The sequence below is a fragment of the Anopheles maculipalpis genome, chromosome 3RL (genome assembly GCF_943734695.1).
Source record: "Anopheles maculipalpis chromosome 3RL, idAnoMacuDA_375_x, whole genome shotgun sequence".
In the NCBI taxonomy this organism is placed as follows: Eukaryota; Metazoa; Arthropoda; class Insecta; order Diptera; family Culicidae; genus Anopheles; species Anopheles maculipalpis.
Genome location: NC_064872.1, coordinates 34,176,934 through 34,202,353, shown reverse-complemented (window position 1 = coordinate 34,202,353; position 25,420 = coordinate 34,176,934). Strand labels below are relative to the sequence as shown.

General features: G+C 42.3%; 2 protein-coding genes across 3 annotated transcripts in view; one reads left to right on the top strand and one right to left on the bottom strand.

Moving 5' to 3' along the window:
* Positions 1-25,420, bottom strand: part of LOC126565134 (elongation of very long chain fatty acids protein AAEL008004-like) — a 588,598-nt gene that overhangs the window by 116,928 nt on the left and 446,250 nt on the right. The window lies entirely within an intron of this gene.
* Positions 1-25,420, top strand: part of LOC126564703 (lachesin) — a 93,797-nt gene that overhangs the window by 63,646 nt on the left and 4,731 nt on the right. Inside the window, exons 4-9 of the mRNA XM_050221793.1 lie at positions 8,978-9,185; positions 11,942-12,097; positions 12,168-12,296; positions 12,456-12,593; positions 22,046-22,210; positions 24,888-24,947. Of these exons, the coding sequence (XP_050077750.1) occupies positions 8,978-9,185; positions 11,942-12,097; positions 12,168-12,296; positions 12,456-12,593; positions 22,046-22,210; positions 24,888-24,947 (856 nt within the window). The remainder of the gene's footprint in view (positions 1-8,977; positions 9,186-11,941; positions 12,098-12,167; positions 12,297-12,455; positions 12,594-22,045; positions 22,211-24,887; positions 24,948-25,420) is intronic.

Here is a 25,420-nt window from a genome sequence, read left to right as displayed (position 1 = left end):
TAAGGTTGATTTGAATGATGAACATATTTGGAAGTTTGTTGGACGAATTGACTGGAAGATTTGAACGGGTAAAATGCAAATATTTGCAGCAGAATTTGTGGAGTTCGTTCTATAGAAATGTGTTCATAGAAAGGATTTAGAATACATACATATGCTCTAAAAGCCTGATGATCTTATTTTTGTAAAGCAAATAAAAAAAAAAGAATCAAAACGTTAAAAAAAATGTTTTAACGTCATCCAAATGGATAGCGCAGCGGTTGCAGGTTGAGAGCATTAATTCCAAAAGCATTCAACGATGTTCGCGAAGGAAATCATGTTCAGTTAGATCTGCGCGAGAAAAACAGCCAAACAAATAGCGTAGGCTGTGTGGTACCATGTGGCCACTGTATACCGAATGAAACGTATCTTTCTCGATGGTCAACATTCCAAAAAGCTATGAAGTGAACGTCCGCGGTCCGCTGAAACTTAACGATTGGTCAAATTTGACTTACATTCGAAGTCAAGGGCACGATTAAAACGCCATTTAATAACGGACCGGATCAAAGCTTTCCGGATCACCGACTGGAACGATCGAAGATTATGTTGAACATGAACAAGAAGAACCATCCGATCGTCGTGTTCTCTGATGAGAAACTTTTCACGATCGATCATGTGTCAAATTTGCGTACCAATAGATTTGTTTCGTCGCAGAAGCTTGAGGAAGTTCCAAGAGAAGGTACAGTTTAAGTTCTCTGCTAAACATTCAGTCGGAGTCATGGTTTTGAGATCAGTTGTCTCTAATGGATTGAAAAGGTCTCCGGTTTTCATCAAATCTGGGTTGAAGTTGAAGGAGAACGTCTTTTATTGGATTAAGAAGAACTTCGATGACCACCAACTGGTCAGTTTTCAACACAACGGTGGGTAGTGTAATAGCTCTAAAAAGACTTTTTTTCGTACTGACGGCCTTTCCGTATTGCTTAAAAATTAATTTTATATCTAGCTTTACAACTCATTCAACTTATATCTTATTTAGAGAGTAGACATTCCCTCTCAAACAACTTAAGAGTGATTGAAGAATAACATACCTTTTGGGTCAAAGTATTTTTGAACTCCTAACAGCTCAGATTTTATAGGTTTTCGCTTTTTTATGAGCCATACTGTAAGACATGTGAGGCTTTTAATAGAAAACAATCACGTACAGCTAAGTTTTGTGCGAGTTTAAGAACAATTCTCATACCTGAAGCAGCTTCGTAACATATCAGACAGTGAAAAATCTTGATTATCTAGGCACTTATAACATAAATGTTCACCAAAATTGTAAATTAAATTATCCAAGATAAGTACCCGAGATATATTCTTGCTTATTTATTGTGTAAACCCTTCTTAAGTTGATTTGGCTTGATCACAGCAAAATCAACTATTAAATAATGTTTCCAGTGGGTTTTCTTCCGGTATCCATGTTTCCATTCGCATTAACTCGATTTCATGCTAATACATAGCGGTGCGCATCAATCTCGATCACTATCAGGGTAAAGATCACTGCAGCGGCCTACACTACCATTTCAAAACCCTGCGCCGCAGCGCAGATAAATTATCATCCCATGCAGGCCAAGTGTGTGGCTGCTCATGAATATGCTATTAACCACCGGCAGTCGGGAGGTTTTGGAAATCCATTCAAATTCGGAAGGGTCGTCCTATTAAAGGCAGTCACGAGCCAGTCACCGGTTGATGCATCTCCCCGCGAACGGGAAAATCAATTTAGTATTCAAAAGCCCGATGTGAACGAGATGTACGAACGAATGCGCCGAGAACAAGCAGCGAAAAGCAGACAGCCAGGATATAAAATAAGATATCTTATGGCCTCTGCGGCTGGCGGGAATAATGCTGTCGGTGTAATCATCGCACTCATTGGTGCTCCAAGGCACAATTGAACGATAAATTTCTTACCTCACATACCTACCATGCGTTCCCATTTAGCTGTGATGAATTTCCACCTCCTTTGTATTCCATCCTGTACAGAGCTGCCGCAGCTGGAAGCATAATATGACGAATAATTATTTTTTCTCCTATTGTAGGCTCGGCTCGGCTTCTTGTCACGATAAAGTTACTGAGCAGAGTGCATGTTGCTTTATGGCGTCGTCTTTCGCAACGACACCGACCGATGTCTCCCTGTCGATCGCTTTCTATACAGTCAGTCAATGTATGTACAGCTTTTTTGTGTTTTATTCTTTTGTTCTTTTTAGCCTGTAGTTTGCCTTCTAGCCGTTGTAAAAGTTTGCTCTTCTCTGGAAGTGTGGTCCAGCCAGACTGGGAAGGAAGAATGATAAAAAGAAGAGCAGCACTTTTCCAAAGAGTTTCCGAGCCGGCGGAGTCGGGACAGGAGCGAACGGAGGCTTTCAATATATACTGGGCTGAAAGTGGAAATGTATTATTCATAAGACAGCTTATTTAACACTGAACTCTTCGGTAGCAGGGAAAAAACTGAGGAAGAAAAAAAAATTACCAAACAAAACAAACAAAAAAAACGCCCGCCCCCAGCTCCACCTTTTACTATCTTGCGAGCGATACAAACTCCGTGAAAAACGATCCCATTGCCAAGAAGTCATCGTCGTCGTTGTCGCCGCCCTCCGCGTGGATGCGCGTCACGCAGAAAGGTGACAAAGGTGGGCAGGGATGTATTGATGAAAGCGGTGGTAGCAAGAGTGGAAGTAAAAAGTCAAGCGATCAAAGGACGTAAAGAAAGAACGTGCAACTGTGCCATGTGCCCGGGCTGAAGCATATTAAACAAGCAAAAAAGTGGGAAAAATTGTATGAATGATCATGAGTTCGCATGTACCGCATGAAGTGGGTGCCATTGGAAAAAGGGTGAATTGGGGGAAAACGGGAGAGAGGGTGTAGATGATGAGAAGGCTAATGAGTCAGCATACTACCAGGATCGTGTTTCCAGCACCCTTTCCTGCTCGGCCCCTTTTTCCTCCAGATTTCGTTCCAGACGGGTTCGGACAATGAAGGACAAACTTTTCCCGGGCATCATCGGGGGTCACCGTGTTTGATCAAGCTGCAGTCAATTAATTTTCAATTATTACCACCTCAATTATGTTACGTGAGGTAGTAGGACTTCTTTTCTTTATCAACCCTTTCCTCAGCTGCGCTTGTAGGATCGTAGCTGGGGAGTATGTGTCTTGAGGTGAATTGTGTAGTTTTACCGCTTCTTTCAATGTTTAAAGTGACAATGGTGCAATGAAATTGGTTTAAGGGGAAAAGTTTTTACGAAGTTAATGTTATGGTACCCGTTATGGTTTTAATATTTTTTTTCATAGGATCTATTCTTGGGATACGTTATAAAAAAATTGGGTAGAATACATCAAGTGCATCTATTCACAAAACGAGTGAGAAAAAAATCTAGACATAATGATAGATTTCCCACAAAAGGCGTGGTAGAGCCATGTTATATAATGTTTGCTATTAAACTCAGAGCATCATCATGAAGATTAGGGTGAGATTAGTGTATTAAAAGACTCTACTTATTAAACCTTACTATAACAGATCAGCAAAAGCATATCTTAAACAGTCTATTAAAGCATTGCATACTTGCCAGGCGAATAAGGAAAAGGTTTCGAACACGGAAACATCAATTTGGATAACCCAAAAAACCAATGCGAAGTTCACACACAACATTTGTTGTGTGACAGACAACATAAAGAAAGAAACGGAAAGGTTTCACACAATAAAATAAGGAAAAACTTTTTAAACACAAAAACCCGATGCCTGGAAGAACCCAATAGCCTCACATTTGTCAAACAAATGATGGAAAAATGTTGGCTTGCCAGCTCGTGACGAAGCTTGTTGCTGGTGTAACTCGAGATCTAGACAACCAGAAATCGTCTCGAGTCTCATTCTAACTTATCGGTGTCCTCCTACCCGAGGTAAGGCTCGATTCAGTAAGCAGCACTCAGTCTCCGCACCGTAGATAGGACGTTCCTTACACCTCTTCCGAAAGCATGATTATGGAAGTCTGCGTTTCGTCGTAAAGCGACGCGCGTCAAACGACCCTGTTAGGCTGTGTCGTCATTATCGGGCGTGTGCCGCAACGAAATCCGAACCAAAGCATCTAGTGCTTACGACATTAGTATCATTTGAAGCTTTTTGAACTATTTGTTTCTTCTGCTCAACTTCAATTAGTCTACTGTACTGCTGGTTTTGCATTTTACTGTAGATTGATGGCATTTTTGGAAACTTTATAAGGTTTCCAACGCTCTGTCAGTTAGGAGGCACCAAGAAGAAATGGAGAGAGAAGACGGATCAGAAAAGGGCAGGACGAGCCTGCCCTGGGATCAGTAAGGGACTCGGTTCGGTTATTAAAAAAGCTAATCAATAAAATAATCTACAAAGAAAAAGCAAACGAAGCCGCATCTCATTTTTTTTATAGGTCTTAAATGAATTTTCTTGAGTACTACAGACTTCAAAAGTTTTGGAGGAACATTTATGGCTGACTTGACTAGATTATTTTGGATAGTCTTTCTTCTTTTATCATCATTCATGCACTGCAGTTCGCTGAAGTCATCACATGGTATTTTTGAGTCCTCGCCAATTTCATAAGCTGTCATATGATTCTGATTGCTCTTACTCCATAGAACCGGTACTTCTTTAGTACATACTTCAGGTACTTAAGTTTAAAATATCATGTTATACAAATTTTGGCTTATTGCTTAGTTTATAGTATTGCGATCAAATTTTCAATACGTCATGAGTTGATATTGAGCTATGGTTTACAAAGTGTGTAAAAAAAATTTGAAAAATAAATATCATTTTTGTTTGGGATATCCTGTTCAGCAATCCAAATATCCAATGTGCAATCGTCCTGTAGCAAAGAATGCTTGACGGCAGTTGCAGCAACATATTCCGGATGAAGAAATTTGTATAAAACAACTATTCATATGCACAGGTTTAAGTTTCGTACGTCAGAACGTAATGTCGGGTTACGGTTGATATCATTAATTCAAGTAAGCTAACTTTCCTCCTGCGTTGAAATGAACCCGTTATCCAAAACCACAATAAAAAAAATGCAAAGACACAAGGAACAAGTCGCCTATTCACGTACACGTTCATAGAATTGGTGTCCCTTCGGGTGAGTGCACTGAAAAATATTTCAACCTCGATGGGCCTCGTGAGTACTGGCAGTGTTTGTCGATGCTGATGTTCATTAATTCTACCCTTCTAAACGACGTCCAATCTTGAAATCGGATCCAACCGCCGTCTACGTACGAGTGACAGCGTGAGCGTCCGGCAAAAACAACTTAACGATCCAGCCTCCACCACCCTAACTGGTCCCGGTAAAGTACTCTATTAGGAGTTTTCTTATTTTGACAAGAGTTTTGTATAAAAACCCAAAAAAAAACAGAACAGGCAATACAGCCCAACCCTTTCATTCGTGGAGTCGTTCGTTTGTTCGTTTGCTTGTTCATTCAGTGGGTCGTTTGGATGGTCGTTTGGCTGTTGTTTTTCTCGTCGGTGCAATGTTGTTCGCTGTGAGGATGTTGTGTGTGTGTTTTCTTTGACACCCCCAACCCAAGACTACCACCTCAACAAGCTTCCAGTATCCACTGCACGATCGTATGTTTTTGAATTTGTGTGTGTGTGTGTTCCGGTTTCACGAGGATTGCTGCTGTGTTTTTTCCTCTTCTCTTCTTGCCTTTGTTCCACATTTGTCCACTTTCGCACCGTTCTGTGACGACTGTGACGATGACGACTTCTTTCGTTCTTGTGTCCAACAAACCAAAAAAAAAAAAACGTTTCTCGAATTGCTGCCCGCACGGCACTCAACATGGCCACTCACTCAACGTCCCTTTTATTTGCAGAATAAATTGATAAAATTTGAATATAAATGGAATAAAACCCTGAAACTCTTACCGGAGTATTACTCAATTCTACGTGTATTTTGGCCACTAGGAATGTGTGTGCGTGTGTGTGTGTGTGTGTGTGTGTGTCTATGTGTCGATTGGTGTGATAGAGAGTTTGAGAAAGATTTTTGTTTTTCTTTTTACCGGCACAACTTCCACTTCACGATGTTGATGGTTTTTCGCACGCTGTATGCAGAAGTGGAAATCGTTTCAATCCACTCGTTCGCCTTCCCGTTGTAGTGTGGCTCCGTGGGACACTGCACCCTCCATTTGGTCCACACATTCACGCCCGCCCTACCCATTCGGGTCATTGAGGGTGGGAAGGATATTTGGCTCGGTATCCGATTCGTTTCCGGTCCGGTAGCAACATTTTCCCTTTTCATCCTTTATTTGATGGTATTACCCCATGTGCTGGGTGGAGTGTGTAGTATGGCAATGGTTCCAGAGGTCCAGAGTTCGTGTCTTGGATCTTCACGTTAGAAGTGTTCCATGGAGATCGACAAAAGCTCACGAACCAAGACAAGGCGAGCTAAAAGCACGGTTGCATTACAGAAGGAATACGGATGAAACCAAGCTCCAACACAAACTTCGGACTTCTTTCGAATGTGTCATCGTGTACGTGAGTGTTTGTGTGTGTGTGTGTGTGTGTGTGTGTGTGTGTGTGTGTGTGTGTGTGTGTGTGTGTGTGTGTGTGTGTGTGTGTGTGTGTGTGTGTGTGTGTGTGTGTGTGTGTGTGTGTGTGTGTGTGTGTGTGTGTGTGTGTGTGTGTGTGTGTGTGTGTGTGTGTGTGTGTGTGTGTGTGTGTGTGTGTGTGTGTGTGTGTGTGTGTGTGTGTGTGTGTGTGTGTGTGTGTGTGTGTGTGTGTGTGTGTGTGTGTGTGTGTGTGTGTGTGTGTGTGTGTGTGTGTGTGTGTGTGTGTGTGTGTGTGTGTGTGTGTGTGTGTGTGTGTGTGTGTGTGTGTGTGTGTGTGTGTGTGTGTGTGTGTGTGTGTGTGTGTGTGTGTGTGTGTGTGTGTGTGTGTGTGTGTGTGTGTGTGTGTGTGTGTGTGTGTGTGTGTGTGTGTGTGTGTGTGTGTGTGTGTGTGTGTGTGTGTGTGTGTGTGTGTGTGTGTGTGTGTGTGTGTGTGTGTGTGTGTGTGTGTGTGTGTGTGTGTGTGTGTGTGTGTGTGTGTGTGTGTGTGTGTGTGTGTGTGTGTGTGTGTGTGTGTGTGTGTGTGTGTGTGTGTGTGTGTGTGTGTGTGTGTGTGTGTGTGTGTGTATAGGTGCGTGTATTTTATTTTCCATCGTTCCACCACCGTTCGCTATCATGCAGTGAGATTCTTTTGATTTTGTTTGGAAGTGGCAAGCGGCACTTCGAAGGTCAGATGCTGGGTGAGTGGGAAGAACTTCTACCGGATATTTCCTTTTTCCGGACCAGAGTGCCAAACATTCAATTGTGGGCACGAATGCGGGGTGATCCTTACGGATGGCATAACTAGCTTTGGGTATCGCCACACTGCAGCTTTACTGTTGAATATCTAATAACATTCGGAGGAAAGATTTGCATTCCTTTGTGGATTTAAAGGTAAACATTACGGTAAAGCAAAGCGCTTTGCAACTGAAAGCTGAAAAAACTAAACATAAACTATTTTTATTGATACAAGAGGATAATTATAAGAACATTTTTACAGTATAGTTTCTATGAGGTGAATTCAGAAAAATGAAAAAAAGTGTTTCGAAGCAGTCAGAAAATCTAGGAGAAAAAGCTTATAGAAGCTTGTATAAGCTGTTTACAGAAAATCATCAAACAAAAAGTCTGTGTTTTGCTACAGAATGATTTCCATAATCTTCGGATCATTCACTACAACGATTTGAATCCGTTTGGCAGAACGTTCAATATCAGCACCAGCATATTGCCAACGCTAAAACAGCATAGCACCTACGAAAAACCCCTAACTCGAATAATGGGCACCTTATAAATCTTTTTGTAAGACACGAACGACATTCGCCATTTTCGTGCGAATCGACATTTGCAATTTTCGCAACCTTGTCATCATTTCCTTTGGCTCCCTCGAAGCTGATGTGATGGTTAGTTTTTCCGCACAAAGTTTTTACTGATTTCGTTTAACCTAGCGAAAGATGGTGGCGGGCGGAAACCTGACGCTAGGAGCCTGCGGCACGCCCGACTGTGCCTCAGCTGTCACGGTCACGGGCAGACAGGTTAATGAGGCGTCAATTGGATTTGGTCCTTGGTTGTCGTTTCCGTTCTGACGTTTTGCTAGCGAAAGAAGTTTTGCCACAGAGCAAGAGGGACGCAGCACATCTTTCGTAGACTAGAAATGACCTGCCAGAAACGTTTGTGGACATTATGTTGCGAACGAAACGTGGTCGGCACTCTATAGCTACTGTTAAGAAGCAGTTACAGCTGCGGACTTGGTACGGTAGCTCGAGCTACTCATCAGAATCCCATTTATCCTACGTCCGCGTCAAAGGTAGTCGTTGTGCGGGACTGCACCATTTCGACTAAAATATACGTGGTTTTGTCCCGTTGACGTGGACGTATGCCGTGTGGGAGCTACCTTCTTGGGTGAGTTTTACGACCCGATTGGACCAACTCCCCGTACACAGGTACCTTTTCTTGCTTGGTTTCGTTGTCGATTGGTGGTAATTTCATTTGCACTTTTCTTCCTACCTGCTCAACTGCCCTTTTCTTCACTCGGGATTCTAGCATCGGGCAACGTAACGTAACGTGGTAATGTAGTACGGTACAAACATACAGATTTATTCAATTTCTAAAATTCATTATTCATGCAGTGGCAAAGTTTGAATTAAGCAATTTATATTATTATTCAATTTGTTATTTATTACGACAACACAAACCAGCTCCTGCTGCCTGGCAAGCTGGCCGTGACAGTCCCTAAGGGGTAGACGTTCGAATGTGTGCACGGAACTGCGGTGTGCTTCCGAATCAAGCTGTGACATCGACAGCACTCATCGATGTTTCAAGGGCCTGCACCTCTTTGCAGTATTATATTTCCACCTGCAACCAACCCGAATCGATAGACCATATTTATTCAGCGTATTTTCTTTTCTGCCTCGTTCTGTACCGCTTCATTACAGGTGGCATGGGTGCGGGTGGACACGCAAACCATCCTCTCGATTCACCACAACGTGATAACGCAGAACCCACGCATTAGCCTCACCTATAACGACCATCGGTCCTGGTACCTGCACATCCGGGAGGTGGAGGAAAGCGACCGGGGCTGGTACATGTGCCAGGTGAATACCGATCCCATGAGATCTCGCAAGGGATACTTACAGGTTGTGGGTAAGTTAACGTATGTTTTAATGGCGAAGTTGAAGGATTGTATCACTTTTATTAGGCGACAGCTGTAGTTTGCACTTAATTTTTCAATAAAGGTTAGCAAGAAGTGCCAATTAGTGGTGGTGATCAGAGGCGATTTTTTATTCGACTAAATTAATAACAAACAAGCATGAAGGACAACGTAGCATTGGGAAAATGGTGCCTGTTTGAACGTTAAACAAAGGAACCATTATCACATTCCATCTTCGCAATCCCTCTACACGCAGGACTGACCATACAACCACGGCTAAATTAGGTAAAAAGTTATACATGGCATACTCAGAGCCCTGTTCCATCTATTCTCTATCTTATCCTGAAATATTCTTTACACACTGAGTCATTTGGTGCCATTCTCATGACATAAGCCACTCACCAGAGCAGAACAACTTTCAGCAGGATTCTTTGCTCAATTCAAGGGCCACAGTAAAGCTAATAGTATTCGTTAAACTAATGGCTCCTTCAAAATCCTTCCACCAATATGGACCAAAAATACTTCTGGGTAGGTTCCTCTCGACCGCAGCTGGGAGGGTTTCGTAAGCTTTTGACAGAGTCCATGTATCAGAGGCGTATGTTTAATGTTGTATGACGCGTATTCAATTCTTTGATGAGCTTTTTTTCATAGGACAGCCTGAAACCAACTATCTCTATGTCTTGCACGTAACTTATGAAAACGGATTGTTCAGAAGATACATTTCGACGATTGAACCTCCGATTCGTGAATGTCTTAACCAATAATCAATAATTTTATGCATTTGACCGTGCATTTTTCATGTGAGTGCTCATTAGAATTGATCTGCATGTAATCGAGCAAAAGTGTTTGAATGATGTGTTTATCAAATTTCTTTCAACAAAACATTTAATGATCATAATAGCAATACGGCCTGGCCGTCCTACATGAATAAAAACAAAGATAATAATGGTCAGAATAAAATGGTCAAACAAGAGCGGCCCGGTGGTGTAGACGACAGCGGCACCGATCTTCACACGGCACGAATGGAGTTCAAATCCCATATGGACCGTCCCCCCGTGGTGAGGACTGACTATCCAACTACGTGGTATCGGGGAGTCTAGTAAGCCATTTGATGACCGGCATGTCCTAGTAGAAGGTCGTTAAGCCTAGAAGAGAATGAAATTTATTATAAGAAAGCGTTAATTACATTAAATTAATGCTTTAAGTTTCACAAAGTATTTCAAATGATTTTCGCATTTTGTTACGAAAGTATTTACGCATGTTTGTTATAGTTTGATACTCATACATTAAGCTTCTTTATTTTATGCGTCCCTCATAAGCTGCGCCGAATATTACGGCAAATGTATCTTCTACTAATAAAAAATAGAATAAACCACCCAGCAAGAGAATTTTAAAAGCCATTAAAAAAAGGCAAAAGAATTCTGAATATTTAAGAAGATTGATTCCAAGTATTTTCATTCGTCGGAAATCATGGCTTCCAACAACAGGAGCAATTACAGACCAATCGTGCACAATTAGCTTTCACATAAAAATGATAAATTCCCCAAAATCTTTATTCCCGTTGGTACTGGTTCTCGGAAAATATCGCAGAAGTTTTGTTGTTAAGGTCACGCTGTAGCAGTGATTGAGCATTTTTCAGAAGCTTTTTCTTTTCCCAAGTTGCTTATTTCATCGAAGCCGTCATCCTCAAGCATTCAAAGTGCCATTTATTAATCGATCGCTACACTAAACCACACTCGCTTATGTTTTATCGCACAATGTGGCAATGGCAATAGCCTATCACACTAATCGACTCGAATGTAAATTGAGTGGCCAACAATGGCCGTGTGAGAGATCACATAGCAATTTGCATTTTACCACCAGCACATCAAGATAACACCCGGGATTGAATGATGTTCAGTTTTTGTTCAGCTTTGGCTGAACCGCTCACCAAAAGCATAACAGAAAATTCAATTCATCAGCAATGCGATTAAGCTCTTTATCTGCCCGCGAGCTGTGCAGCATTTATCGCACAAACATATCAACTGTGGTGGTGCCAAACATCATTCGGCAGACATCAAAACAAACGTCATCGGTGCGAAGGATTAGCCATCGCAAAAGGTGTGTTGATCGGTGGGGTTTGTCGCTCATGCGATTATCACCACCAAATGGTGTCCTCTGCCTCCAGAATGCCCTGCCAATGAGAAGATGCAGAAGGGGGGAAAAATACGTTGTGTGACAAAAAAAAAAGCACGCTCTTTATATGCCTGCAAATTATGCACGTACCATTATTGTACCTTGCCATCCGGTCAAACAAACAGTCATGTACGGATGGCCACCGATTAACGCGTAACGATGCTTGTTTGTTTATGCTCACCGGCCCGAGGGCCGTAAACCAGATCGCGATGGGATGTGTGGTGGCTTTGGGTGGTTGGGGTCGATAAAGTTAGCGTTGAAAGCGATCTTGCTCCCGGATGCCATCCCATACACACCCGACGTAGGTGGTGTTGCACTTCAATATTTTCATCACCCGATTAAGCTTTGCCGTCGGCCATTGTTTACGAGCTGCGAGATAATGCTTGGGTTTTGTGCATTAATGTTTCGTCTCACTTCCGGGGCTCCCTTGTTTGGGCGTAAAATGTGAGAGGATCCACATGGTAAAAGTGTTTTTCCATACAAACTCATTTTGATGAACATAATTTAATTATTGTTAATAGCAAACAAATAGTGTTACTTTTTTTTCTCTCACTGTCTTTTTTCTTCCATTCAGTACCACCGGCAATCATTGAATCGATGACAAGCAACGATATGGTGGTACGCGAAGGCACCAACGTAACGCTAAATTGTAAAGCAAAAGGATTCCCGGAACCGTATGTGATGTGGCGAAGAGAAGATGGTGACGAGATGGCTATTGGTGGCGAAAATGGTAAGCAAGGAAGAACATATCCTTAAATAAAATGGAGTAATGATCGTTCTTTTGTTTATTTATTCCTCAGTAAATGTGGTCGATGGCGAAATTCTACACATCACCAAAGTCAGTAGACTTCATATGGCCGCATATTTGTGTGTAGCATCGAATGGAGTTCCACCCTCTATCAGCAAGCGAGTACAGCTAAGAGTACAGTGTAAGTATTTTATAGGAAATGTAATGCTTAACGGACCATCAACGTTTCACAGTTGTTTCAAAAATAGAACGACAACGCCATGATGCGCTTTTGTGTTGAATCAAACGGACAATCCATGTTGATGTATTTTCCTAATCTTTTTTTAAATTTCCCTTTCAGTTCCACCAATGCTCTCCATCCCTAACCAGCTCGAAGGCGCGTACGTTGGACAGGATGTTGTGCTGGAATGTCACACGGAGGCGTACCCAGCATCAATCAATTACTGGACGACAGAGCGTGGCGATATGATAATATCCGGTAAGCAGAAAGTGACACATTTCCTTTTCCTGTTAACCTTTTTTTTCGCTGAACTTGTATTTAATTCATTCGCAAAACTACAGCCGTAGGCGTAGTGTCAATAATAGACCTTTGAGTTTTACCGGAATGAATGCCCCTGTACCAGCTATTTATTTACTTTACTTTATCAACTGTTTGAAATTGTGTTCACTTGTTTGTTTGACACGTAATTTCGAAGCCTTTCACGATAAAATTGTCATGTTTCATCCCACACAAACGTTGGACGAGATCTTCACTGATACTAACTTCCGACCGTTTAACACTAATCAATGGGCAATCAATAAAACTTAACTCAATTCGGTAAATTAGTTACATGGTAGCGTGGATAAACGAAAACCAGAACGTCAAGACGGCAAAAAGCCAAACCGTCTCGATCATGACCCCCGGTAGCAGTAAAAGTCGAAAAAGATCAAATACACACTTGCCAGTTTGCTGTCAGGATGAAAACAAACAGAGCAAGCGTCCGAAAACGATCCTCAAGGCAACGACAAACTCCGTCCAAATGGTGGGTGAAAATGTTTCCTCGTGAATAAATAAAACAAGTCCCACGCAGGGTGGAACGGCGGAGAACATGCGATGAGAGGACAGATACACAGCCACACAAACACCGACACACACGCACAACTAAAGTCGGGTCAGTATGTCGAAGAGGGATACAATCTTGACACGAAATGTGTGTACCGTCCGATGTTCGAAGATAGAGCGATAGAAAGTGTGGGAAAAAGCGACATTGGGAAGCGTTGCTAAGGGAGGTTGGGGGGTCGATTCGGTTGGCTTAAAAAGGAAGTCAAATCCAATCAGGAAGGACACCGAAATAAATTATCTGCCCATGCGTTTGAAGTCCGGAATCGTTCTTGGCAGTGGTAACGGTCGGATGTCCCTTGCTGCCCAAAAAGAAACTCTTTCCACCGCTGTCTTGCCGATGATCGGACCACATCACACCTCCATTAATTGAATTGAGACTAAGTGATAGGGATACTTGTCGACTTTTGGGGGGTTTCTCGTGCTAATTCCATTCCCACTGCCCGGGGATGATACGTGCAGACTGACGGCGTTACGCTTACGTGGGGCGCTTAAATGGTGTCGCTTTGCCCTGTCAAGTGGCATTAACAGCCAATTTTGTGGAAATTGACGAGGTTTCGATGGTGCTGTCCAGTTCGACATGTTCATTGATGGGTGGAAAATGTGCGCGTATCGTATGATTTGGTTTTTGTGACCTGGATAAAATTGCTCGATTGATGTTATTGGCTTTGCGTGTACAGGGGGCAATTTATCGAGGATTTGCTCGTTTCTAGTTGATTGACGATGGGAAATTGTTTTCCTACTTAAAAACAATGCATACCTTTTTTATTGTTTTTGTAGTGTTTTCAATTATTTTTAACGCTATCATACTGTTCACTAATTCAAATACTTGCTCTCTATTTATCATAAAAAATACTGTATTTGATGGAACATAAAATGACTTTTTCTCCCTGCGAAGAGAAAAATGTCATATTTTGTTTGCACCTTTGCACCATTTTGCATCAAATTGTCAATTTGACTAACAGGAAAACACACTAGTGCAGAAGGCAGCATTTTTCTGAAAACATCAAACTTTGCTCAGCTGGAAGAAAAAAACACCACCAAGAGCTTTACCTATCGGTGCAGAAAATTTTTTGAAATTACAGCTCGCAACAGCTAGAATTTGAAAACAAAGCTCGAATATTTGTTTCAAATTTGAAGCCAGTTTCGTCAATTTTTCACAGGCTAATCCTCCCGGAAAATTCCACTAGCAGCTTACCAAGTTTTTCGAGCAAAACACTTTATCACGAAACAACTGAGCGGAGGTGGATGGATCTGGGCGGTGTGCTGTACGCATTATCACCCGATTCGACCAAAACTGAGCGAGTTATCACCGAATTTCCACGGGAATGCTTTGGGTGGAATTTTCCAAGAAATTTGAGGACTCTCTTAGCCGAGCCCCAAAGATGCATCCAACGATAAGCAGCAAGCTCCGATCGGAACTAAAACGAGCGGACTATCGCCTATATTCTGCAGAAAAATCCTTTTTCGTGGAATAACTGAGCGGCAGATTGAGGAATCGATCGTAAGGTGTGCCACTAAAAGATGCGCGACTCAAAGACGCATCCAACGGTATGCTGCACGCCTTGGTCTGACCAAAACTGAGCGAATTATCGCCGATTTTCAACGACAATGCTGCTGGCAGAATTTTTTGCCAGTATTTGGGAACCTCTTAGCCCGTGGAAAATCAACGAAATTTGCTCATTCGTGGTCCTATAGAGGCGTGTCACTAACGACAATAATTCTTTAAGGCATCGTTGCTAGGTCGATAAATGCTGACCAGCTAATTACGTTATAGGCTAAGAAGAAACATGCTGACCGAATATGGTCAGCAAATTTAGAGTATAAATTAAATTCTATAGTTCAATAAAGTGTTATTTGCTAAGGACCAGTTGGTGCGTCTTATTGTGCTTAAGTCGGCGTGTACCGCGCCTGTCTCAAGCTGCAGCTCCGAAAGATACTTCCGTGTGCGCGACAAGGCGTGAAGCACACCGTTGGACGTGCCTTTGGGCCACGCATCTTTTTGTGGAACAACTTAAACCGATTCATCTGTCTCAATTTCTCTGCAGTTTCAACGATCATTAAAATAGTAAGTGTAGAAAAAGTTAGGTATAAAATCCGATTACATGGCTTCACACGGATAGCAAAAATCGAAAACCTCTAATGTGATAAAGGGTCCCAAAAAGCATCAATACGGCCTGGCCGTCATAACGACATAAAAAAAAGGGTTTCAGAAAGCCTTAATCCGCCACTGGTCACGTCAATATTATTGAATAGTTTTCTAGGATATTTATTATAGTTTCTAGGATATTTTTTATGATATGCTCTGGGTTATAACGTTACTTTCAACAACCAACCTCCACTCATACAGGAAATAACCAACCCCTATCAGCACATCCTGCGCGTGTGACATTTCAACAGGAAATGAACCTATTTAGAGGGCCATTGAGGCGAATAAAGATACCACAGATATGTTAGCCTTTAGCACACGACCCTCTCTCCCAACTCTCGCTCTCCACACAATCAGTCGCTCGATAAAGAGATAAATCTCGATGATAACGGAGCCAAGCTTCACACATTACCCGGTTAACTGTCGGTATCTTTCATCTCATCCCCCCTGGCTGGATCAACGCCGTTGGATCACCGAACGGACGGAAGGACATTCCAGCAGGGAGTCAGTTTCAATCTGCTGTCATTTGGCCCGCACGATACCGTTGATGCTGGCCTGTTATTGCTGTGAAAATGAAGAGTTAGTTCGAGGAAGCGCCCGACTTCCGTTCCCTGCTTCGCTGCCCTCCCATGGCCAGTCCGCTTTGTGTAGCTGCTGTTAGTGGATCAGATAACCGCCAATAGATGGTATCCTTTTGTACGCACACTACTCTGCACCGGTGCTTCCTTGCCTTGGTTGGAGAACGTTTCTAACATTCTCGTGTGCACCGTGGCTGTTGGGAAATGCAGCAACCGGGAAAGGGTTGCTGCAGTGCTGGAAAAACATCATGTTGCATCTCTCCCACGTTCACGTTCCGGAAGAAATAGCACAAAATGGTGGAAACGATAAGGAAGGGGTCAGGGATGGAGAGGTGCGTAAGCCATTTTCCGTCACTAAACTGCTCGCGTAGGATAAATACCTATTGACGCACACATAAACACGTGCTCGCGAGAAACGTTTCGTTCATACGGAAGTCGTTCCTAAGCTCTTGCCCATGGTAGCTGCTGTCGGATGCAGAAACAACCATCAGGGTGAAACCTCCCTATGCAACAGTGACGGCTCGATGCAAGCAAACCTGTCCTGTAAAGCAACCGGCTTTATTGGTGCTTCCTTTTTTTTTCGCAACCCATAAGTAACAACCGCCAGCCTTTACGGGTAGTTCGTGACTAAAGTCACCGTTTTCTTTTCCAACATTGACAAGCACAGCTTCCGTGCGAGTGTGAGCAGATCAAAACTGTTTGTCGCTTTTTCCGGACTGTAGGCAATACAGCAAGACACAGCACAATGAAACACGGGCGATACAACCGTCTGCCAAACGGCCAACGGTGCCGGCGAGACGAATAGTAGACGATCGAAAGTCAACCTATGATGTGCGAAATAAGTGACCGTTTCGCTGGATGGTTGAACGATTTGCTGCTTGATGCACGACCGTTCTCACTCATCACGGAAGCAATATTTCAGTAAGCGGTAAAGTGACGGTGATGGTTCAACTAAAGCCATCCAGTAACTAACGGACTGCTGGCAATGTGTGGCCAGTGATTTTACGAACGAATACCAGTGTTAATCACATTGGAATTTTTCTATCAAATTTGATGAGGATCGAAGGACGGTGTGATGTTGTGAAGCAGATGCTGGACAGTTTAGCGATTTACATTGAAAACTTTAAGAATTAAAATATTATGAAAGCTACGCATTTTTGCACGGTACCAGCCTTTACGAGCCAGGATCATATTTCAAATCCAATCCATACTATTTTCCGTTTCGTTCTTAGTGAGGATGGACTATCCAACGTCCAGTCTAAAAAGATTAAAGAATAAGTTATTTGATGTCCTGTTTAAGCTAGGAGACGCTGGCTCTAACTGTTTTGTAGAATAAAATTAAGGGAAAAATCATTTTTAATTTTCTAACAATCGTTTACTTCTCTAGCATTTCAACTTCTAGAAGAGTTAGTCTGTGTTTTCTGAGCAAAATATTTTATTTTATTTTATTTACTTATTTAACAAATATCTCCCCCGACGGCTTAACAATGTATGTAACATAAAAATAACACAAAGGGAAAGAAAAGGAAAGCACAGCACGAAAACGACGACGAAAAAGTTACAACGGGGCATGGTAGTCAAATACATCCTGAGAGTTATTTAAAGCCATTTGCAATCTGAGAAAAGCATCATTCTGATCGTACCGCGACAGCCTTTAAGCGATGTGAAGTGGTGGTCTCTCGCGTAGGTAACGGGAAGGAGCGTAAATAGATATCGAGGAAAGAAGAAAAGTCATTAACAAAGTAATTGGAAAGAAGTCCAGCAATAAATGAGGATATAAAAATGACGGGTTTGCAGAGATTCAAGGCCAAACAGGTGACAGTAGTAGTCGACGAGTGGCAAATCTTGTAAACCCGTTATAAACCTTGCTAACGCTGTCACCGCGGCTGTTGACCGGACCACGCAATCATATTCCAGGATCGATCGTACCCAGCCACAGTCTTCACTGCCTTCAAACATAAAGGATCACGAACATTAGACTAGAAACAAGTGATGAGGTCAAACATACGGTAAGCGTTGCGGAGGATAGAATCCAAATGATCGGTAAATGTGTCTTTCGTCTCTAACCAAACACTAAAATCCTTGAAGGAAGATACTCGATTAATGTAGATGTCACAGGTTCCTATTGTTAGCGCGACCAACCGAAATCACATTACACTCCTGCAGACAAAGTAACAGTCCATTCGAACTGCACTAACCATAGAAGTCATCGTGGAAATTGAGGAGACGACAACAATCCGACGACAAGGATCTTCATCTTCTTCTTGGCGTATCAACTTTCTAAGGTCACGCTGGCCATCAGATGGCTAACTAGACTGTACGATACACGTAGTTGGATAGTTAGCCCTAACTACGGGGGAAAGCACCAGATGAGGAAAAAGGAAAATTTTCAAGTCGTCAGCATACATTGGGAACACAGAGGAGGGAGCCACACAGGCATTGATAATCAATACACCTGACACCTGAGTGGGGGACACCTGAAGAACCAACGGATAGATCAGAAAGGGAATCCTGAATTCTAACTTGATCACGAAGATCATACCTGAACCAAGCCAGAACAGGACGTATCAAATCGCGTCACTCCAGGTTGGCAGAATATTCTAGTTCTTTCTATTTTCGAATATTCCAATTTGTTTGTTTCGAATTCCAAATTTCGTAACCACGAATACGACATCAACAATGATATGAAAATAAAGGATAAATAAGAGATTTGAGAGCAAGCATCAAGCATTCGGCTGCTAAACAATAACTAAACATTTATAAATAGTTGATTTAGCAGCGGTTAGCCACACAAGTACAAATTATAACTCTTTTCTTTATAAATCATTTGAAAGCTCTAAATTTTAACCTTTTTTGTGTAAGTCACAGTCTGGCCGTAACTATCTTTTACTCCTACTCGTATAGGTCTTTTCGCTCACAACAGCTAATCAAACGATTGTTCGCAACTGGCTCATTATGGTTGTGGTTATGTTATGATAATGCGACTCTAGCTCTAGCGGACAGGATCGATGGTATGCATATTAAATTACCCACAACTGTCACTCATTTAGCCACGCTAGATGAGCTTCCCAGCAATTGCTGCCCTTTTATCGTCACCAACAACCCACTGTATCTAGCTCCGATCGCACGTGAAACTATCGGACATCATCGATAGACCGAACTCTTACAAAAACGATACTCGGACGACGCACCCGGTAAGCACCCTACTGTCCGCAGTAATCGGTCACCGGCCGTGCCGATGGTGGTGGGAACATTTCCGATACTGCGGTTTACTGTTAACATTTGCCAGCATTGGGCTAACTATTCGTAGACCTATTCTGGTTTCTGCGGAAGGGTTACACCACCGCTTTGAAGGTCCGCTTTTTGGTGCGTAATGCTGCGATAAATTAATCCGCACAACAATGCTTGCGTCCTTCTTACCGCTCCCTCGTTCCCTTTGCTTCCACGTTGTGCACATACACCGAACGGCAAGGTACAACTCATCGAAACAGAATTATCTATGTTAACGTTTCATTCGCTATAATTAAATCAATTTAATGTTCGGCTGGGTGGGCGGGTTGGTGTGCAATAGACGCTCAGTGGAAAAGAGTACGGCGGAGGTTGAGTGAAACCGGAACACACGTCCAGCTGGATGCTGGAAACACCGACAAGGACGATCTCAATTACGTTCGCTAACATGTCGTTCTGTTCTGGTGTGCATGTGTCGGCCATTCGGTTACGACTGGCCGAACTGGTACGGAGGGGCTCGGTCTGAACACCGAAAATCGTCGATGTGCGACGAATCGAATCGATTGAAGCGGGAGAAAAGGATACGTTGACGCTTTAGCTTGGTGCCTTGATCGAGCTCATGTTAGCGTGGTTTGGGGGAATGAAGGAATGGAGTTGAATTCGGTGCCGCATTTCCAATATCAACTCATTCGAATCTAAATTGCCCACCATAACTCAGGTACCGAGAACACATGTTTGCAGATCTACATTTTATCTACTGGTGTCGTTTCTGCCTTCCGAGTAGATCCGTTCGTTTTTTGTTAAAGGTAGCTTGCCGTATTCAAACTCAGGTGAATTCAGTTCATACTACGGGGAAAAGATGGTTAAAAATAAAAACCCCTATGAATGGTGCTTTGGGAAGAGTTGAAAGAAGCAGCAGCTCTATGTACGCTATCGATAGCCTTGGCACTGATAGCCTTGAATCGAATTCTGGAAGAAGGGATGAGACGATACGATGCGGCAAACACATCGGTACAGATCGATTCGTTTGATGGAGCCTACAGCTTACCGGTAACCCTTTCAGAAAGACCAATCGCTCGACAAACGAAGCTTTATTATACGTGGTGACGCAGACAAAAAGATGGCATCACTACTGAAAGAATTCCAGGAACTCTGATACAAAACATAAATGCTTATTTGAGGGTTGATTTAGCATACAAATTCAACCAGTATTGCCTTCGTTATTGCGGGCTTAAAGCTTCTTTAGTTTTGCAGCTTAAAGTATTGTTGTGTAAGAAATATTTTTGACCTTTTATAACTAAAACGTTAAGCAGGGTATCAGATCGCATTGCACGTAGAATATTCAAACCATACTTTATCAATCCGACAAATCACTGACTGGTTATTTTCGATTGCAATAAATAATTTCAAGCGTATCTCGATCCATCTCTCAAATATTGTCACCGATGGTATTCGAAAACCTCACGGAAAACAATCCAAAACCAAATGTCAAGTATCATACAGCTCCGTACCACACGAGAACCGTTTTTATTTGAGCAGCAGTGGAAAAAAAGTCCTTTTGCAGCTCTCGCGTTTCTTCTCAAACATGAACTAAAACAAAAAAAACACATACACACTCACAAAACGAGTAATCAACAGCACTTTCGCGTGCACAACCGCACACAGTGTGACTGACGTGTTGAGGGTTTTATTATGGCACTTGCTAATAAAACAATTAAATTAGCACACCGATCACAAGTCAACACGGTGCCGACTTGACACCACAGACCGCAGAGCTGGGGACGATTTTCCATCAAACGTGCATGTGTCATGGACAGATCAAGCGTTTCAAAGAGTCTCGTTGGGTCGCTAGATTAGTAAATTTTACCATACAAAAGTGTTCGTTGAACGGGAAACATAGTAAGCTTTATAAAAACATATGACAATAATGATAGGAGAATAGCTTTTGGGTGTAAAAAATCATAATATTAAATGGAAAATGGCAATTTATACTCATTTTTTATGGTTAAGGTGCTGAAGTTCTTATAACATTTTTATGGTTGATTCATCTGTTTCGGAAAAGCTTTTCAGTGTCATTAGCTGCTTTTTGATACTTTCGAAGCATTCAAGATTATTTTATGGTGAATCAATGATAGTGTGTATCTGTAGCAAAGGTATTACCAGATAATTCGAAAATGTTCGAAGCTTTTAAAATTGTTAAATTTAAAGCAAAATACGACTTTATTGTCACAATTTCAGCGTTAGTCAAACCCACACCGCTAACAATAAAACCTTCCTCCTATTTTGTTTTTACCCTGACCATTACCATGCCAAAATTCAATCTAAATTAAGCAGAGCTTCGAATATTGGCAAAACTCTATCGGAATTCCTCCAATAGCTTGGTAAACCTACGTGTCATTTCCAAAAATTAGTGCAGTAACACATACGCAATAACGTGAATTAATTTTACTGGCATATTAGCTATGCTTAGCAGTGACATGAAGTATACTCAGAGCAGCCATTAAATAAAATGAAAATTGGATGGTGGTGTGTTCAACTATCGTCAACCACAGACGACTGAACGATGTGCTGGACAAAATTGAAGCTTTTATGTAGGCGCCTGGTACTTTGTAAAAATTTGTAATTTAAATTTTCCGCAGTCGTGTGTCATGCCACGATGAATTGTTTAGTTGTAGATTTTAGATAATTTTCTTTTAAAAACCAATTTCAGATACGTTTTTGTTATAATATTTAAGTTTTGTCACGGCTAAAGCAAAAAACCACAAAAAAACCTGCAAGATTATTAATACAATTCGCACTACATACTTTTTTCTACCATTGAACGATAGTTTCTTCTTTTACTAACCGTGCAATAACCCTTTTTTTCTATTTCACAGATACTTCCCGTACGGGGGATAAGTTTGAAACGATGTCCCGCAACACCGGCTACACGAAGTATATGAGTCTGAAGATTCGCAACGTTGGACCGTCGGATTTTGGCTCGTATCGATGCGTGGCGAAAAACTCATTAGGCGAAACCGACGGACTAATCAAATTGGACGGTAACTGAGCTTCCGGAGATCTGATATGATCCGTTTCATCCTTTCCCGCTCCACACTATACCATACCACGTCCCTCCCTTGTTCTATTCAAGCCTCTCTCTATCGTATCCCTGGTTACCTTTAGGGCAAAACGGACCATGCCGGGACCATGTTGAGTGTTCCATACCGGGAGCTGATGATGATGTGTAGAGCCAAAGTTATCGATGAAAGTTTCCCCATGTCCAGAGATGCAATGCGTGTACCGGGATCGAGCGATGCAGCAGCAGCATTTCAAACGCTGGCAGGAGGAAAAATGGCTAGACGAAATTAAAAAAAAGAAAGAAAAAAACCTTCACATGCACTGAGTCCGTTGCGCTTGGCTATTATGTGTTGGCATGAACTGTATAAAACACAAAATTGAACCAAGTTCAATTCTATGAATGCAGGCAACCGTACGGGGTCAAGAGCGGATAAGATACCCGATATTGAACGCTGCATGCTTCACGAGGTTGGAGAATTTAACCCGTTTTTTTTCTCTCCGGCATAGGCACGATACACTGAACATGAGCCCGGTACGTACGAACTATCGATGACGAGCAAGGTACCTCGACGGATTCGAAGCAAATGCGAAACGGGATGTTAAAGTTGTACGACATAAACGATGGACCGGGGCCCGCATATTTACTCGTACCAAACAAGGTGCGACGTTTTTGCCTGTGCGTTCTTCACACGACAAAGGATTCGATAACGTTACGCACATGGGCATTAGCGTAGGGTATCCAATGCCGAAAGCGCACCGGTAGATGGGGATAAACTTTTGATTCCGCCGGGCAAGAGAGTAAGACACCGCACAAGAGAGAGAAAAAAAAGTAAATGCTTTCTACCATTTTCCCATTGTTTCATTGCATAATTAGCGGATGTTGTGCAGCGAAAAGGTTGCCATCGATCGGGACTGGCCTGCAGTCGATACACAGTAACCTCGGGCTGTGATGTGATTTGCGACCAGAACCACTGCTCGTGAAGCGCTGACGGGCAGATGGGTAGATGGGTTAGGCTCGGCCACCGTATGTAATTGAGTTTTCTGAGCTAATGGAATTCCAACGTGCATTTTCGAACAGTGTACCTAGGGGGCTAGGCAGTGTTGGTGTGGAACGTAGCGTGCGTGTGTGGAAGAGTGATTTTCCACTTTTTTCCGCCAGCAGGCTTTACGTTTACGAGTGTCTGATCTGGCCACGATGGTGCGGATGGATTATAAATCCAACCATGATGCCGGACAGCCGCAGATCGTCAACAGTATTGTTGTGTTCGAGGACGGGAGATTGTATCGTTGATGGAAATTGGGATACGTTTTTGTTGAATCTACTTACGAAAGAAACGCTCACATTGGCTGTGAATATGCCAACAATGTGCTGTGGTTTAATGATTTCGTTTCACGCTTTCCAATACATTTCGAATTATAATCCGTTAAGTGAACTATGGAGTATGTTTCACCATGTTCAAGCCGTACTGGTTTATATTGTTTATTTTGCTAGTAAATGAAATGATCACGAAATCAATTTCATTTTATGAGACAAATGTAACAAATAATTTAACCTTTATGATGCAACTGTGGTTACAGTGGTACATTCATTTATGCGCTGTTCAACGAAGTATTTTAGCGATGTAAAAATATTTTATTACTTAAGTAAAATACAACGTAAAAGTTTTCAGCATTTTCAATCAATTTTCAAAGCCAAGATCGTTTGGAAAGTGGGATTATTGTGATGGATATAGAAATGGGCTAAATGAATAGTTTAAACAATTGCATGTACGATTTATAAATTATTTCTAACAAGATGTATTGCCGTGAGTTAGTGAAAACTCACTTAAAACAGTCACGTTTGACTGAAAAAAGGCTTTTTTATGAAACCTCAGAAGCAAAACCGTTGCGTTTCATTCGCAAGAATAGACCTAATATTGTCAACCGATTTACCTTGCGTCTTAAATATTTTTTTCATATATTGGAACAATTGCCCTTGATGTGGATGGAAGGTAACACGTTTACAGCACTTCACACTCTACGACCATCGCTGCGAGTAAACAACTTTTCATTGGACGCCTGCTTTCCCCAGAACCAAACAGTGGGTTGGAAGTGGAAAACCAATTTACCGATATGCTTCACCCACCCAGTATCACTCCCTCACGATTGTTCGTCAAACAAAGACCAGTAGGTGAAGCCAATTGCTTGTGAAAATTAGAAACATCTATCAACACTCACCGCTGACCAACCCACGATGATCAATCGACCGTACCGGGAAGGAAAACATCATCATCATCGTCGTCGTCGTCGAAACCACACAGCCACTGCGTCGAAAGGTGTCCCTTCCTATTGTCCAGAACAACTGGGACGCGGACAATGTCGACGAAGACGAGGACAATACATTTTCATCGGAAAACAATGAAAAACCGATCGTCACACATACAGAGTGTACAAAGCATAGGACAAAAAGTGTTGCGGAATAGATCAACTGATCCCGCTTACATCAACAGCCAGACCGAATCGCCTCGTACCTTTGCTTTCCCTGCTCCAAATAAGCTTCATGGAAGCCTTTTCCCCCCATTTTTATTCCTCCATGCTATGCTGTCCTTCACCAACAAGACCACCAAAACTAATGATTCTTTTCATTTGCTTTCGGTTTTTTTTTTAATTTATATGCAGAAATACCGGCCCCGACGACAATATTGACAACCGAATCACTTTATAACAATCGATCAAAAGGTAATTTAAATGTAAATTTTAAAATGTATTTTCATTTCATCCGGCACCGCGTCGAGAATGGCCGGCAAGTCCTGCGCCGGCAGGGTGGCGTCCCGAACCACCCGTACTTGCACGCTTCTAGCCTGCGATAAGAACGCCCGATAGTTCAACGTATTCATGAGAGTACTTCGTCCCCCATCAGCACGGCGTTGTTAGTCGCCCTTCGGTCTGTATTATTTGTGTATTTTTCTCTATCGTGCCGTGCCGCTTCAACCGCAAGCGGAAATCCACGATGAGAAGGCAGAAGGAATACAGAATGCGGAGGCCTTTTCCTCATCATTACTCGCCTGTTCTGGCTCACTGCTCTCTTACCAGTATTCTGGCTCTTTCTTGCAACCACAGTTTGTCCGGGATGATGATGATGAACCATTTCCGGATCGTTCTGCTCTGTCAATGCACTTCACCACATCAATTTTCTCTTGGCAGAATCAGTC